At 46.4% G+C, this 17,415-nt stretch overlaps 1 protein-coding gene across 2 annotated transcripts in view; it reads left to right on the plus strand.

The window, feature by feature from the left end:
• Nucleotides 1-942: 942 nt before the first annotated feature.
• The window catches only part of Ostm1 (osteoclastogenesis associated transmembrane protein 1), a 28,685-nt gene continuing 12,212 nt past the window's right edge, over nucleotides 943-17,415 (plus strand). The window contains exons 1-3 of one of the 2 annotated variants that reach the window (XM_038340189.2): nucleotides 943-1,120; nucleotides 2,238-2,450; nucleotides 7,677-7,791. In XM_038340189.2, coding sequence (XP_038196117.1) covers nucleotides 1,061-1,120; nucleotides 2,238-2,450; nucleotides 7,677-7,791 — 388 coding nt within the window. In that variant the 5' untranslated portion in view covers nucleotides 943-1,060. Of the gene's footprint in view, nucleotides 1,121-1,974; nucleotides 2,451-7,676; nucleotides 7,792-17,415 lie in introns of those variants that run through there. The other variant, XM_038340188.2, reaches the window with a different exon arrangement.

Below are 17,415 nucleotides of genomic sequence, written 5' to 3' on the forward strand. Positions count from 1 at the left end.
TCCTATAGGAGTTTAACAAAACATGTAATCTCCCAGCAAGTCGTGGTGGTGCTTCCAAGGCAGCGCAGTGATTTAAATGAGAAGGTTCTCCATAGTCTCAGACCTTTGAATAGTTGGTACTTAATTGGTGGTGCTGTTTGGGTAGGTTTAGGTATTATGGAATAGGCACTTTCTGATTGGTTTAATGAAAAACTGAATGGTCAAGAGCAAGGCAAGATTTGGGGGGCAGAAAGGATGCTGGGAAGAAAGGTGGAGATGAGGAGAGTTCCCTGACAGACAGAGGGGATGCAGGATGGGAGTACAGGGTAGGTAAAGGTACCAAGCCACATAAAAGAACGCAAATTAACAGATAACCAGTTAGGAACAAGACTTAGCTAAGGCCACGCTCGCATAATTAATAATAAATTTCCATGTCTGGCGACCCAAAGAAAAAGGCCTACATTTAGGAGTTCTGGCCTTGCTGGAGGAAGTGTGTCACATGGGGGCAGGGGCAGGCTCTGAGGTTTCAAAGCTTCCCCTCACTCTGTGCTTGCGGTTTAACATGTGAGCCCTCAGTTCCTCCTCCTGCAGCTGGGCCTTTGCTCCACCCTTGTAGACTCTAGCCGTCTGGAACCATAAACCAAAGTAAATGCTTCTATAAGTTGCCTTGGTCATGACGTTTTATTACAGCATCAGAAAAGTAATTGCTATATACATGGAAAAACACATAAAAGTTATGTAACGATATTGGAGGAAATGAACACAGCTTAGTTTTTGGTTTGGAAGTCCATTTACTGTTACACAAAGCATTAGTTTATGGGTTATGAAAGCATGAAACAAAATTTAGCAATCATAACCAAACTTAGGAACACAAAATGTTAACCAAACAGATGGGGGTAAAAAGTCCAAGGCCCTTCAGAAACAAGCCAAGATGCTAAGCCACCATGGAGGCTGGTGCAGTGGCTGTTATTGTTAGTACTTACAGAACAATAATCTCAGCCTGGAAAGTTGTGTGACAGAACGGCAGGGGAGGAAGTCTTCTACCAAAGTCTTCAGTTGTTCATCAGACACTTGTTAGAAAATGGGTTTCCAACTCAGCACGGTGGTGCATGCTTTTAATTCCAGCACTCATGAGGAAGAGGTAGGTGGATTCTGTGGGTTTGAGGCCAAGTAGGTCTACATAGTGGTTTATGGGCCAGTAAGGGTTACTTAAGTGAGATCTTATCTTTTATGAGCATAAATTGTTTTTGCAGCCCTGCACTGCTAGAGCGGTCCATAAAATCTTCTCAAGCATGCAATCAAATGAAAGAGGGTCTCAAGTTGAGTGGCTTGCCCAGGATTTCCCAGGATTTCCAACACTAAAGTGAGGCACCCTGAAATCCTTTCAGTTCCAAGCAAACTTGATGATTCCTACCCAGATCCGCATCGAGCACAGCTGACACCAGTCAGATATTTACATTTAATTAAGTGAAATTGAAAAATCAGTTCTATAATCGTAGTAACTACAGTTCAAGGGCTCAGCAGCCACATGTGCCCAGTTGGTCGCCCTACTCCTAAGAGGCGGACTATATTCATCAATGCAGGAAGTTCTGTCCAGATAGACAGTTGAGAATTCAAAAAATTAAGGCCTGGTAGCCTCAATTTCCAAAACCAGTAACTGCCAAAAGATGTTAGCCACTCTCTAGAGAGGATGAAGAAAAACATACTAACCGACCGCAAATAAACACCTGCCCTAACCCTCCTGCCTACGGGGGTTTCTCTGTCGAGCTCATTCGTCAGTAATCTCCCTGGCCGCGGGCCCAGCCACCAGAACAATCTCCTCAGGCTTCTAGAACTCCGGGAGGGTACCGGAGAGAGCCCCGAGATGACCAGCAGAACCCGCATCTCAGCTGACGTCCCCCGCCTGGCTCGCTCGCTCTGGCGCGCCTTCGGCGGCAGGTGGGCGGGGCCGTGACGCACGCACCTCGTGACCCCAGTCGGGGCCTGCGCCGGCCGAAGCCGGAAGCGGCTGCAGTCGGAGGAACCCGGTGAGCGATCTAGTGCTGGTCGGCCGGGGGATGGCTCGGGCAGCGGTGCTGGAGCGGCGCAGCGGGTGGCCATCGCGGTGGCTGCGGGCGCTGCTGCTGCTGCAACTGCTGCGGTGGAGGTACGCCCTGGGCGCGCTCCCTTTCGGCAGCAGTCGCCACCCGGGCTTTGCGGACCTCCTGTCGGAGCCGCAGCTGTTGGAGGTGCAGGACTTGACCCTGTCTCTGCTGCAGGGTGGCGGTCTCGGGCCGCTGTCGCTGCTGCCCCCCGACCTGCCGGATCTGGAGCCAGAGTGCCGGGAGCTGCTGATGGACTTCGCCAATAGCAGCGCCGAGCTGACCGGGTGTCTGGTGCGCAGCGCTCGGCCCGTGCGCCTCTGCCAGACCTGCTACCCGCTCTTCCAACAGGTCGCCAGCAAGATGGACAACATCAACCGAAACATCGGGGTGGGTAGAGGAGCAGCCCAGGCGCCTGTGGCTTGGGGGCTGGGAAAGTAAGGACTGTCTGTGGAGTTGGGGGATCAGAAGCAGGCGGGTGGCTTTAGGGGCCTGGGATTTAGAATGCTCCGTCCCTCGATGCTAACAGCGGACGTCTTTTTGGGACTGTTTTGCAGTTAGATATGAATGGCTTTCTTGGGGGCAAAGAGTCCAACACTCCTACCCTTATCTCATTTTTCAGCTCCCTCCTTCCCCATCTCAGTTCGTAGTTCCAAGAAACGACCCTTTCGAAACTTAGTCATTAGAAGTTTGAGCATTGCAGCGGACATACCCAGAGCCACCAGTTTCTAGCACTGTGACCACTATTTTTTCAAAACATCAGTTTCTTCTCTATTAAATGCTACCCTCCCCCCCAAAAAAATCTCAGTTGCTGCATGTTGAGGTATGGGAATTAATTTTTATTAAGACAGTCTGGAGCCTGCTGGCGAGGTGTCCAGTTCCACCGTTTATTAGCTTGTACTCTGGACAAGTTAGTGACACACTCTGCTTGTTTTCTCATCCGTAAAGTGGGTATAAAGGGAGCCACAGAAAGCTGGCACATAGTAATAGCTTGTGGTCAGTGAGGTTGACATTTTAGGACATGCTAGGTCTGTTCTAGATGCGTTGAGAGCTTTTCTGGTCTCTTGGAAGGTAATGTGAAGGGTTTAATGAAAGCAAACAAAAAGAGGAAGACGCGTTTTTTTGCCTCTAAATTCTGTATGCTCTAGGAAAGGATTAGACTGTCAGCCCAGTTGAGAGTCACGGGTTGCCTGGTAAAGGAAGACTAGGAATGACCCCGGACTGGGAGGTGGAAAAGTTCCTTTTCTACTGAGGGGCCCAGTAGTCTCCTGAAAAGGTGATTTTAGTTGTTTTGTAAGTCGAAATTGACTTGACTAAATAGAAATTTGCCTATAGCTTCCTCTTGTTTTCATCCAGTCTGATGTTACTTCACAGAATCTGTAGTTTTTGTAATGGGTTCATTTGCATTAGGTAAATTCCAGAGTCAGTCTTTGTGGAAATAGGCTTAGGTGCAGAATTTTTCAGGTTCACTTTTTTCTCTGTGACTTTAAAGTCCCTGCCCTCAGCAGCGTTATATTTGGTTTTGAGCAGTTTCATTAAGTTGTCTTTAGGATGCCTTTTCATTCTATTTTAATTAAATTAATTAATTAATTTGTGATGAAGTTTCATGCCCCCCAACTGACCCTGAACTTACTGGGTGGCCCAGGATGACCTTGAACTCTTGATTTCCCCCGCTTTCACCTCCCAGGTGCTGAGATCACAGGTATGGGTCATTATGATCCGGTTTCATGCAGTGCAGGGGCTCAAACCCGTGCCTTGTCCAGGCTTGTCAAGCTACTGAGCCCAACCCCTGAGTTAATTTTTAAATTAGCATACAGAATAGCAGGTTAGCGTTTCCCCACATAGTCATGGTTGGTCCACCCTCCTAACCTTTACATCCACCGCTCACTCTCTGTGTGTCCCCTTTGTACTCTTGTGTCACCTGTGGTCCAGTGCCTGCTCCCTCCCCCCCTTCAGCTTCTTTTTGTAACTCTTCTTGTGGCCTCCTCTCCTATTCCCCGGCCCCTACTCAACACCTACTCCACATTAATGTACATATATCAACATTAAAAGCCAGGCTATGTATCCAAGAGAGAACATGGGACGTTTGTCTTTTTGTGCCTTGGTTGCCTCACTTGAGATCTGGATTTTCAGTTTCGTCAGTTTTTCTGCAAACTTCATAATTTCCAGTTGCCTTTTTTTTGTCTTAAATAACAAGACCTGTTGACCTGTTGTTGGCGCAGTGCCCCTGAATCACGATGCTAGCCCTGGGTCTTTGAGGCTGCAGAAGTTTTTCTCATGTATGCAGATGCTGCGAAGTTAGGAGGAAAACACAAAAACAAAAACAGGCAATCCCGAGTTCTAGTCATTAGAATTGTGGCCGTCACCCAATAGATGCATGAGTGAACCCCCACTGCCCAGCTGAAGATTTCCAGACCAGGGTTGCAGGCGCTTCCTTCACCCACCTGGCCCTCAGGTACTAGCAGTAATGTGGGACCCCGGATCCCCTCACCCTAACGTAAAGAAGGAGTAAAGTAGTCACAACAGGTGGGAAAGCCTTCCCCTGCCTGCATACTCAGAAGGCCGGTTTCTGCGGTGTACCTCAGGATTTAGTAGGTTTCTGGGGGGTAGTTTGGGAGTTGAACCTTGTGTCCTACCAGGAAATGTGTGTGTTTAAAGAACTCTGTGACGGCCGGGCGGTGGTGGCGCACGCCTTTAATCCCAGCACTCGGGAGGCAGAGGCAGGCGGATCTCTGAGTTCGAGGCCAGCCTGGTCTACAAGAGCTAGTTCCAGGACAGGCTCTAGAAACTACAGGGAAACCCTGTCTCGAAAAACCAAAAAAAAAAAAAAAAAAAAAAAAAGAACTCTGTGACGAGAGAGTTTGTTGTAGTGAAGGCTAGAAAGAATTGAGCAAGGCAGCCTGTGACCAGAAGTCTGCATTGGTCAGGAGCTAGGGGCTCTGAGCTTTGTAGGGAATGCCGTGGATTTTAGAGTCTGAAACCAGTATGATTGTGCTGGCAGGTTTTAATTCTCTTGTAAGGATGGTATTGTTACCTACATCTCAGGGAATGCAGAGATTCGAAATGGTGTTAAAAAAGGTATGTAGATGGGGTTGTAGATTTTTATGAAGTAAAATCTGATACCCCCCCATGTGTGTTTTGATGCCTTCATCCCACTTCTCAGGAGCAGCCATGATGAGAGTGGGTGGTTGCATTCCTGGTATCTAGGCTTTGGCCAGATGGTTCTGGTTATGACAGATCAGGATACTCATATTTTCAAGTACAAATCAAGGGCCAGCTTGTTTGGGCCATTATGCTGTGTGCTGAGAATACAAAGACACGTGAAGTTTCCGTCCTGCAGGAGTTGATTTCCAGATGGGAAATCTAGGTAACCGCAGGGAGATACCATGCTTTAAGAAACTGAGCCTCGGAGAAGTTAAGTACCGTACGGAAGGTTGCATGGTGGGAGAAGCAGGCTCTCGGTTGGCACTACCTGTCTGAGGTGTGAGGGGGCGAGTGGGGTACTACTACAGGACCCTGAGACCCACACCGGCATCATCTCCGGGGTTGCTGTCACTTCCTCTCCACCCTCGCTTTCGCCTTCAGCTCTTCCTCACGCTCACACTAGGGCAAGTGTCTAATCAGTCTTCCTGCCACATTCTCTGAGTATCATTATCTGAAAGTATGTTCCCAGACTGCTTTTTGTATCACCCTTTCCAAAAATCTTCAAGAACTTTCTACTGTCAAGAAAAAGAAAAAAGGAAAAGCAAAAGTATTTTTCTAAAAGAAAATTTTTAGACACTTTTACATGTGTGGGTGTTCGGCCTGTGCACCACCTACAGCTGCCTGGTGCCTATGGAGACCCCAGATCTCCTAGAACTGGACTGACAGAAGGTTGTGAGCCACTGTGTGGGTGCTGGTTCTCTGGAGGAGCAGCCAGTGCTCTCAATTGCTAAGCCTGATGGAGGAGTGTTTATGTGTTACTTTCATTATTAATAAAGAAAACTGCCTTGGCCCTTTAAGAGAAAATTAGGTAGGTGGAGTAGACAGAACAGAATTGTGGGAACAAGGAAGTAGAGTGGGGGAGACGCTTCAGGAATCGCCATACGAGTCTCCATGCTGCTCCTCTCCGAGATGGACGCAGGTTAAGATCTCTCCTGGTAAGGCACACCTCGTGGTGCTACCCAGATTACTAAATATGGGTTAAAGGAAGATGTGAGAATTAACTAATAAGAGGCTGAAACTATGGGCCAGGCAGTGTTTTAAAAGAATACAGTTTCCGTGTAATTATTTCGGATAAAGTTAGCCGGTTGCTGGGAACTGGGCGGCGGGACGCAGCCCCGCCGCTTCACACTACATAAGCCTCTTTCCAGTCTTGAGAAAGTGTTTTTCTTTTGGCTGAGTCTTAAGGACTTTCCCAACCTTGTCCCAGCGTATCCATAGTGCTGCCACGTTCAGAGTGTGCCCACTGCTTCCGAACAGTGCCTGCACACTGAAGGTCAGCTGCCACGTTCAGAGTGTGCCCACTGCTTCCGAACAGTGCCTGCACACTGAAGGTCAGCTGCATTTCACCCTGTGATCAGTTTACTCCATCTTAGGGTTCTCTTTCCTTCCCCAACTCGGGGTTCCATTCAAGTCCTGGTTTCCCCAGCTATAGAAGCACTGCATCTGTCAGGGCTTGAGAGGGAGGGGACTCAGAGATTAAGAGCACTGACCGCTCTTCCAGAGGTCCTGAGTTCAATTCCCAGCAACCGCATGGTGACTCACAATCATCTATAATGAGATCTGGTGACCTCTTCTGACATGCAGGCAGACACTGTATACATAATAATTAAACAAATAAATCTTTCTTTCTGTTGTGTATATATGTAAGTATGTGGGTGCCTGTAAACAGTGGGAGTCAAGTGGCTTTGAAAGGAGGGAGGGGCTAGCACTCAGTGCCCCACATGAGGCAACAGAGACAGGAAATAGTTGAGGTTCAAGACATCAGGGTCCTGGCTTTATTATCTGCATAGCACGAGTTTCTTTCATGATAAATTGTCCTTGGAAGACATGTTCTTCTATTCGAGTACAAACTCTAGGATGTTATATGGGTGAATCACTGGATTACTAGCCTTTGGACCAAAACATCTCCCAAAATGTGAAGCCAAAGGATTTGTGAACATTTGCTCACAGATTTTTAAAAACTCATTTACTGTAGAAAAAACTTAGACAGTTGAAGAGAAGCAAAAGTGAAAATCAAATTTGTCATGCTCCATCATCCATTGACACCCATTGCTACATTTCATTTTTCACATTCTGGAATTTTTCCTGTGCAAAGTAAGAGATTGTGACACAGTCACAAGCTGGAATGAAGAAGTTGAGCTCGATCACAGAAGCAAAGGGGGCTGGAGAGACGGCTCAGCAGTTACACAGGTGTTTCTTCCTTTCTACATGGACCCAGCAAAAAATAAATGTTAGATAGAAACTTGTCTCCCTGCCATTTTTATTATTACTGCTGTTATCATCAGGTCCTATCAGACAAGATCTTAAATGGTTTATAATGTGTATTTTAATTGTTTTATGACTTTTGGAGTTGTTGGAAAGTCTAAATCCTCAGAGTATTTCTTCCCGTTTTTTCCTTTGTTATTGTTCCAGAACTCCTCAGAGAGCCCGAACTGTGCCAGAAGTCTCCTGATGGCAGACAGAATGCAAATAGTCCTGACTGTCTCTGAGTTTTTCAGTACCACGTGGCAGGAGGCGAACTGTGCAAGTGAGTGCTCCGTGTCTCTGTTGCGGTGCTCCGTGTCTTTGCTGCGGTGCTCCGTGTCTTTGCTGCGGTGCTCCGTGTCTCTGCTGCGGTGCTCCGTGTCTCTGCTGCGGTGCTCCGTGTCTCTGCTGCGGTGCTCCGTGTCTCTGCTGCAGTGCTCCGTGTCTCTGCCGCAATGCTCTGTGTCTCTGCTCTAGTGTTCCGTGTCTCTGCTACGGTGCTCCATGTCTCTGCTGCGGTGCTCCGTGTCTGCTGTGGGAATCTGTGTCTCTGCTGTGGTGCTCCGTGTCTCTGATCTAGTGTTCCGTGTCTCTGCTGCAGTGATAAATGTCACATTTGATCTCGCTGAGCTTTAGGGTGGCTGAAACCAGGCAGTGTGTTGTCACTAGGTTTGAAGGCGCTGTCACTGGTGCCACGGTGTATTAGACATCGCTGCCAGGGTGAGTTCTAGTAGTTAGAATTTTGTAGCAGATCTCCGAGCTCTGAGGTCAGACGGGTGTTTGCTTGCTGTCAGGTTTGGGACAGTTCACACCATTTTGTGAAACTCTAGTTTCTTCATCAGTAAGTTGGAGAAAATAGCCAAACCTATATTAAGTGATATTTGTAATAATCTCCCAGAGCAAGGGAGAGGGATTTTTGGAGAGGGAGCAAAGGGAGGAGGGAAGAAGGAAGAGAATATTGTGAGAGAGGGGGAGGGAGAGAGGACATCAGTTTTGCCAGCTTCGCAAGCTCTTGTGTTTCTGGGTAATAAAGTGACACCCATTTGAGGTATCTTTGTAACAACTTAAATCATTATTTCAACTTAGACATGCCTTGAATACCAACTAAGTTCTATGCCCTTACCTTCCACTGTCTATAACTTAGTGAGAAAGATATGTTACAAATATAGCTTAGAAAAGTAGACAATAAAATTTCAGGGGAAATTTTCGAAAGAAGGAGAAGTCATCTGGGAGCATTTTAGGAGCTGAGGGTTCTTCACGGAGGACAGTTGTGGTCTCACTGGGTGCAGTTGAGGTAAAAGACACGGCAGGAGAGCACAGAGAAGGGAAAAGTGGGCATTCTGGGGTCCTGGAAGCCCACAGGGAGGTGAAGTCATACGGGGAGGGCAGAACTTTCATGAATACGGTAGTTTATCACATGGACCAACATTTCCCTTCTTTGAACTCTAGCACGCTATGAGAGAGAGTTATCTACTATAAAACGTGGACATTAGCAATACATGTACAGTATCAAAGGCAGCGAGAAGTGCACGTGTATTCGCCGCCTCTCGTTGTTGTGACGATGCCTGGCAGAAGCAGGCGGTAACGAGAAAGGTCTGTTTTGGTTCACGGTTGCAGAGAGGTTTTACTCCATCCTGGAGGGGAGGAGTGGCAGGATGGCTTTGGCTATGGGACCAGAATGTGAGGTGACAGGTCATCACTGTAGGGGTCTCAGAGTGGGCAGACACACCCAGACACCAGGTTCTCAGCACAGAGGAGACTTATTGGCCTAGAGGATGGGGTGGAGGTGGGGCGCTGCCTCTGGAGCGGGCAAAGGCAGACAGCAGGTGTCTCTGCAGGAGAGGATTTTACGGAGGAGGAGGGAAGTCTTTGAGGTGAGTTGGTAAGTCCTAGTTGGACAGGTTAGCCAGCGTAGCCATGTAAAGAATTTAGTAGCTGTACCATGAAGTTTTAGTTAGGCTTAAGGAAGTGGCCAAATAAGGGAATAGACCTTGGGGGCTAGCCTTAGGACTGGAACAGTTTAGCAAGGGAGAGGGGGAGGGGAGAGGACAAAACCTGCTGGCGCCATGTTTGCAATACTTGGGCCTGTTAGCCCTTCAGTAAGGAGACTGCAGGCAGGTGTCATGTGATTGCAGATGGGCAGCAAAGAACTGTCCTGGAATAACCTTCAAAGGCCAGCCCCTAAGTCTACCAGCCAGGCCCCACCTCTTAAGTATTCCGTGGCCCCCAAACTGTACTTTTTTTGAGTGAAAATTCCTTCTGTAAATAGGGATCAAGTGTTGACATGAGCTTATGAAGAGCATTTAGATTCAAACCTGTAATATCAGGTTTAAAAAAAAATGTTTTTTCTTCTCAGACAGGTTTCATTACGTAGCCCTGGCTAGACTGGAATTCACTGTATAAGCCAGGCTGGCTCCTGTCTCCCAACAAACATGCCTGGCTAAAAAATTTTTTGTTGTTTTTGTTTGGTTCTTTTGAGACAGGGTCTTGCTATGTAACCTAGGCTGGCCTTGAATTTGCTATTGTAGCCCAGGCTACCCTCAAACTCAAGATCTCCCTGTTTCAGCCTTCAGAGAACTAGAATTAACATAACAGCATGTGCCACTGGACCCAGCTTAAAAACAAAACAAACCCCAAAGCATCGTTTATACCATCACTCTCCTTGTCTTCCCCCTTGTCAGTATATCCTGCTGTGCTGACTGCTGGTTCTTCATTTTGTATTATGTCCTTGCTTCTGGAAACTGATAAAAAAGGGCTTAGCTGACAGAATTTTTTTTTCTTTTTAGCTATTTCTTATATAGGCCAGGCTGACCTTGAGCTTGGTATATATGTATATGTATATATGTATATATATATATATACACATGTGTGTGTATGTGTGTGTGTGTATGGATGACCTTGAACTCCAGATCCCCATGCTTCCACTGCCCACATCCTGGATCACAGGCGTGAAGCACCATGCTGTTAATTTTAGCAACAGCTTCATGTGATGTCACTGGGCTAGCCTGGGCTCAATGTTGTTCTCTTGCATTCACCTCCCAAATGTTTGGGTCATAGGTATTTGTCACCACCACAGCTAAAGTTGAAAATTCCTAAATAAACAGATTTAAGAGCCTTTTTAAAAATCATCTAGGGATTGAAGATGTAGCTAGCTCGGCAGAGTGCTTGCCTAAGGAGTCCTGGACTCCTTCTCCAGCGCTACATAGTTTGAGCATGGTGACACATGCCCGTGACCCTAGCACATGGGTGTGGAGGCAGGAAGATCAGAAGATCAAAGTCATCCTCATCTACATAGCGAGTTTAAGGCCAGCCTGGGCTACATGAGAGGTCTCAAAATAGTGGACAGACAAACAAAGTATCTGTAGGAGGCTGGGGAGATGGCTCAGTTGGCAAAATGTTTGCTCTGCAAATATAAAGACCTGAGCTCAAATGTCAGTGCCCGTGTGAAAAAAACAGGCTCTTTTTTATGACTCTGTGCTCTCAAAGCTCTGGGAGGCGCTTGGGGGCCCTGGGAGGCTCTGGGAGGCGCTTGGGGGCTCTGGGAGGCCATGGGAGGCGCTTGGAGGCTCAGGGAGGCAAATACATCAGGATCCTAGGAGCTCATGAGTCAGCAAACTAGCCAATCAGTGATCTCTAGGATCAGTGAGAGACTGTGTCAAAAAAGAAGGGGGATAGTGATAGACACCTGATAGCCTCCATGTGTGTACACCTGCACACATATGTAAACACACACAGAACACTAGAACTGTTTTTAAACAGGACTTTTAAAAATTATTTTTATTTTATGTATATGAGTTTTTGTTGGCAGGGGTTTCTGTCCCACCTGGTCCCTCAATAAGGACACAGAAACTATATTATTTGCAATAGTGTTTGGCCAATAGCTTAAGCATATTTTTATCTAGCTCTTATATCCTAAACTAACCCATTTCGATTAATCTGTGTATCACCACATGGCTGTGGCTTATCAGCAAGGTTCTGGCACATCTATCTCTGGGAGAGGCTATATGGCTTCTCCCTGACTCTGCCTACTCTCTTCCTATATATCTCTTCCAGCCTGGTTAAATTCTGTTAAGTCATTGGTTGAAAGCAGCTTCTTTTTTAACCAATAAAAACAACACATATACAGAAGGACTTCCCACACCAAGTTTTTGCCTGCTCATATGTACATACACCACATGTTGTGCCTGGTGTCCCAGGAGGCCAGAGGAAGGCATTAGGTCTCCTGGGACAAGAGTTAAAGATGCTTGTAAGCCACCACGTGAGTGTTGGGAATCAGAACTGGGTCCTCTAGAAGGAAAAGCAGCCAATGTTCTTAAATGCTAAATCTCTAGCTTCTGGATGAGATTTAAAACAATTTGTTTTTTGAGACAGGGTTTCATGGAGTCCACGGTGGTCTCAAACTCACTGTGTGTTCACAGCCGGCTTTGAACTCCTGGTCTTCTGTCCCCACCCAGGTGCTGAGGTCACAGTTGTGTGCTCGTGACCTCCTGGTCCTCCTGCCCCCCCCCCCCCCCCCCGTGCTGGGGTCACAGTTGTGTGCACGTGAACTCCTGGTTCTCTGCCCCCCTCCCAGGTGCTGGGGTCGCAGCTGTGTGTCCTTTTGTTCTCTAAACCATCCTATCTTGAAAATATTGCTTTGACTGGACTTCTGAGGAGTGCACCACTAAGCTGTTAGAAACAAGTTGTTCCAAGAGGTTATTATTGCCTAATTAGAATTAATTAACAAGCTGGGGCGAAGGAACTAAAAGTGCAGATGTGTTTGAGGGAAAGGGAATTAGGACAGCCGAGAGACATTTACCTGCTTTCAACTGTATGCCACATGTGTCTAATTCCCATTCAGAACTATCTAGAATACTTAAAAGCTCCTCAGGATGTCCAGATTATGGTATTTCTGTGTCAGATACAGTCAGAAGGACCAAATGTTTTCTTTTCCAGGATTGTGCCTTAAAACTGATTTCCTATTCATTGTTTTAATCCTATTTTAAAATGTTTCACAATTTTTAGAATGACTTTTAAATGGAATTGAAATAGCTATAAGAGATTGGGCCCAATAAATTTTATTCTTTTTGTTTGTTTTGCTTTATTCAACAGTAGCATTCTTTTTTCCTCTTTTTTTTTCTTTTCCTTTTCCTTTTTCTTTCTTTCTTTTTTTTTTTTTTTTTTGGTTGTTATTATGTTATCTGGTCCCAGATTAATTCCTTAAATTTTTTTTTACTGCTTTCTGTTTTTGTGGTGGTTTGCATCTTGTGTAGTCATTTTAAACTAGACTCTTGGCCAAGTGTATAAGCACTTCTAATTATGCTCTTTGCACACCTACCTCATGAAGATATCTGAAACATTTTAAAAGAATTTTTAGAAAGTTTAAAGATATTTATAGTGGTTAGGGCTTAGCCAAGCGGCAGCGTGCTTGCTTGAGGCACAGGGTTCGGTCTCCAGCTCCAAGAGAAAAATCTCACTTATCAGAATGCCGCAAAGCATTCTTGCTTGTGTTCCACAGTCTAGCGAGACACTGCGAATCTGGATGAAGAGGGAAATGGGAGTGAGCAGGGTCTAGAAAGGGTCTCTTACTCCATTCCCATGTGAGCTTCACACAGAGCCCCGTGTGTGAGGTGAGAAGGTGAGGGCATGCATGAATGGCAGGTGAAGAGTCAGGAACAGATGTGGGTGGGGTGGGAGGGGTTGCAAGTGTTCTTCTCCATCCTGCTGTGTAGGGTGTAAACCTGCTGGAAGCAGAGTGTTCCTGCTAAAGAGTCCTCAAGCCAAAATGTTAAACATGTGCGAAGTAAAAGCTATAGCAAGTTCCTGAGCCGAACCTTTACTCACCTGCAGTCTGAATAAGGAGTCAGTTCTCTCCGTCCATCACGCGGGTCCCTTGGACCCAACTCAGGTCACCTTTACCCTCTCAAGCCACGTCGCCAGCCCTTGGAAATGCACTCTTTCTTCAGAGGCAGCCTGTAATTCCAGTGCCCTGGCTGGTATATTATGAGCATGACGTTGCCACTGAAGCGCCCTGTGATCTTGAAGAGCATTCTGATTCATCAAAGGGAAACTAGCTTTCAGCTGTGCATCTAACTTAAGTGTTCGTGATGGAAACATCAGCAGTAAACCTGCTGCTGGAGCAGAGGGCCGCCAGGCAGAACCCTTCTTTGTCACGTACTGTCTATGTGGAAATGCCCTTCTTTGTATAATTTTTAGATAGTTTTCATATTTTTAAACTTAATTACAAAACTCTCACTGTTTATTCTGTGTTTTCTGAAGCCTGCTCAACTTTTCAGAAAGTGTGGATCATTGTTCTCCATAAAGTTCATCCTCTCCTTCCATCCTGAGGGTGCATGGGACCCCAACTCAGTCATCAGGCTTGGCGGCAGGCACCTTTACCTTCTCAGCCATGTCACCAGCCCCTGCAAATGTACCCTTTCTCCATGGGCAACCTGCATTGTTTGTAGTGAGTCAGGTGTCTGTGTGACTCAGGCTGGCCTTGGGCATGGGCTCACAAGCCTCCTGTCTCAGCTTCCCAGAATTAATTCGTGCTCCTCCTGTTTTGGTCCCCTGAATGCTGGCCTTATAGGGATGTGCCAACATAAAACCAGCTTTTAAAGCAGCAGGGATGGGCTGAAGAGGTGGCTCAGAGGTTAAGAGCCCTTGCTGCTCTTGTAGAGGGCCCAGTTCAGTTCTCAGGACCTGGGTTTGGTTCCCAGCATTCACAGGTAGCACACAGCTTTCTGCCACAGAATCTGACATCTTCTCCTAAACTCCTTGGGCAACACACACACACACACACACACACACACACACACACGTACACAATGCAAAACAATTGTATACGTAAATAAATCTTGGAAAATTATTGCAAATCATTAGAGATCTGGAGGCAAGCTCCTAGTAGATACCACATCTGTAAAGGTGAGTGGTCTTGGTGGAACACACCTGGGATCTCAGCACTCAGAAGGCTGGGACAGGGAGGTAAAGGGAGTGCGGTCCCTGCCCCTAAGGTGCTCAGGACTAGAGGCATAGCTCCGTGACAGAGTGCCTTGCCCTGGGGATGGAAGACAGAAGCCACACAATCCTGTTGTAGTAATTTAGCCAATTTCTGTATGAGGTTTTGACTGGAATCCTCAGCGCCCTGAAGAAGGCCTCTTGAGCTGATACCCACGTCCTCATGGAGACAGAAGCTGTGTTAATCTGCTCTTGATGAGGCTCCTTTGATTATCTGAGATGAGGCAGAAGCACAATGACCACTTCACTTAGTGCTCACAGAGAGCTTTGTCATCCCACCTTCGCTAGCTTCCTAGTTTCTAAACTGTGTACAGCCTTAGGCTCCCCATTCACCCAGTAGATAAGGGGATTTACTAGAGTTCCTTTGTTTCGAGTCAGAAAGTCAGGGTGCTTCTGATAATGAAGGCATGTTTAACCCCCTTGTAGAAGTGAACTCCTTCGTGTTTTGTAACACCACTGCCTACCAGTCACTGGGAAAACCATACTGTGCCAACGCAGCACTTAATCAGACCATCCATCTAGATTAGCTTTTCGTTTAATTTCCCAATTATTTTAAGTGAAAAGAAAATGGCTGTAAAACAGAAAAGTTTAGATCCTTTTGTTCCTCAGAGAGGCTTTCTTCATAAATAATTTTATAAAGAAGTTATTTTTTAAAGATTTATTTATTTTTATTATGTATACAGTGTTCTGTCTGCATACATGTCTGCATGCCAAGAGTGCATCAGATCTCATTATAGATGGTGAGCTCAGAACATATGGTTGTGAGCTGCCATGTGGTTGCGGGGAATTGAACTCAGGACCTCTGAGAGAACAGCCAGTGCTCCTAATCCCTGAGTCATCTCCCCAGCCCTAACGAAATTATGCATTTGTGTTTCTTGCACAGAAGAAGTTGCCAGAACTCTCAGAGCAGCTGTGCTGCTGCTATGTGTGCACAGGGCCACCCTCCTGCCATCTTTGCTGTGCATGCCAGGCACAGCAAGACTCGTGACACTGGTGTTCACTTGCTGTGGATACTAATCCCCAAGCTGAAGACGGTTAGCTGGATATTTGAATGTTCTCTGACTTCAATTGTGCTTATTTTTATTTTTATCTGTTTTACCTGATCCCTAAAAGGAACCAAGGCTACTTCATGTTAACAACATAGCATGTAAAAAGAGCTTATATATTTTATTACTTTAAAAAGAATTTAGTAGACAAGGCCTGGGAGCCCACAGCTTTAATCCCAGCACTCAGGAAGCGGGTGGATCTCTGAGTTCAAGGCCAGCCTGGTCTACAGAGTGAGTTCCAGGATAGCCTGGTCTACATAGGGGAAACCCTGTCTCAACAAAAAACAACAGCAACAACAACAAAAAGATTTTAGTATTTAAGCTTTATGGATGCTGACATGTGGAATAATGAGTACTTAATTAGTAAAGAAGAATGCTGTGCTTCAGGAAATACAAGTGTGTGGAGAAACATCTGGCATTTTGACTTACTGACTTGTATGTAGTCTTGGTGCACACCTTCTTTCTCTGGTGTAGTATGCTCATTGCTAAAGGGAGCCATCTCTTTGTAAATGATTGACAAGCAGATAGAGCTGGACTTCAGAGACCATAGATTCATGGGCTCAAAGAGGCCAGACATTTAGGACAGGCTCACCAAGAGGACCCCATCCATATTCACCGGTGCAGAGGGGCCTGCCCAAGTGTGTGCGGGAGTGTCTCTCTGCCTGTCTGTGAATCTCCTGGATTCCATCTGACTTCTGGACTCAGGAGTGTCTTTACATAATCCTAGTTATGTGAGTGTCGGCTTCCACTGTCTCGGAGTTTACGACAGAGAAGTTAAAGTGCTGGCTCTCCTGTCCTCTTTCCCAGGTTCAGGGTCCTTCTGTCTGACCAGGTGACAGTGAGTTCCTTAGTCCCTGGTGGTGTCAGGTTCTTGTGGGTGCTGGAGGAGGATCCTTAGCCTGCAGCTCTCGACTCTTGAGTGCTGAGTTAACTGTTTAGACTTAGATGTCCACGCCTGCGCACGCGTGTGTTACCCTGCAGCGTCTGAAAGTGCTGGCTCAGCGGCAGACGGATCACAAAATCCAGCTTTCTGTGTATCCCTTTTGTGTCCTTGGGCCTGCTCCTTTATTTCTCTAAACTGTTTCTTATTTTTCATTTTTACTTAAAAATTTTAGCTATTTGCTTAGTGTGGTGATATACACCTTTAATCCCAGCACTGAGGAGACAGAGGCAGATGATGTCTATAAATTTGTAGGCAAGCCTGGACTGCATGATGTGTTCCAGGCCAGCATGGACCTTGTCTCAAAAATTAAAAAAAATATTTTTTAGGAATTTATTTATTTTATGTGCACAAGTGTTCTGTCTGCACGTATTTGTCTGTGTACCACATTCATGCACCTGTTGTTGGAGGAGGCCAGAAGAGAGCATTGGATCCTCTGGAGTGAGTTACAAATAGTTGGGAACCTCCAGGTGGGTGCTGGGAACCAAACCCAGGTCCCCTGCAAGAGCAGCAAAAGCTCTTAACTGCTGAGCCATCTCTCCACTCCCAATTTTTAAAGAGTTTGCTTTTCTTTTGTGGTGTGTGTGTACCACAGGGCACCCGTGGAGATCACAGGGCAACTCTCAGAGCTCAGTTCTTGCCTTCCATCGTGGGTTCCAGGAATCTAGCTCAAGCGGTCAGGCTTGTGTGGCAAGTGCTTTTGCCTTGCTGCTTATTTTTAAGGTGGAGTTAATAGCTCTTGCCTCATAGACTCGCTTTAGGAATGAAAGGAGTCCGTGTGTCGTAGGTGTAATATTCATACATAATATCCAGCATAATATTCAGCAGCGCCAGCTTGCATGATGGCAGTGATCCCTGTGTGTGAGTTGTCTTGTGGCTTGTCCTTGTTTGTGTCCACCCAGTTCTTCCCATGTCACAGCCACAG

The sequence above is a fragment of the Arvicola amphibius genome, chromosome 8 (genome assembly GCF_903992535.2).
Source record: "Arvicola amphibius chromosome 8, mArvAmp1.2, whole genome shotgun sequence".
NCBI classification, from domain to species: Eukaryota; Metazoa; Chordata; class Mammalia; order Rodentia; family Cricetidae; genus Arvicola; species Arvicola amphibius.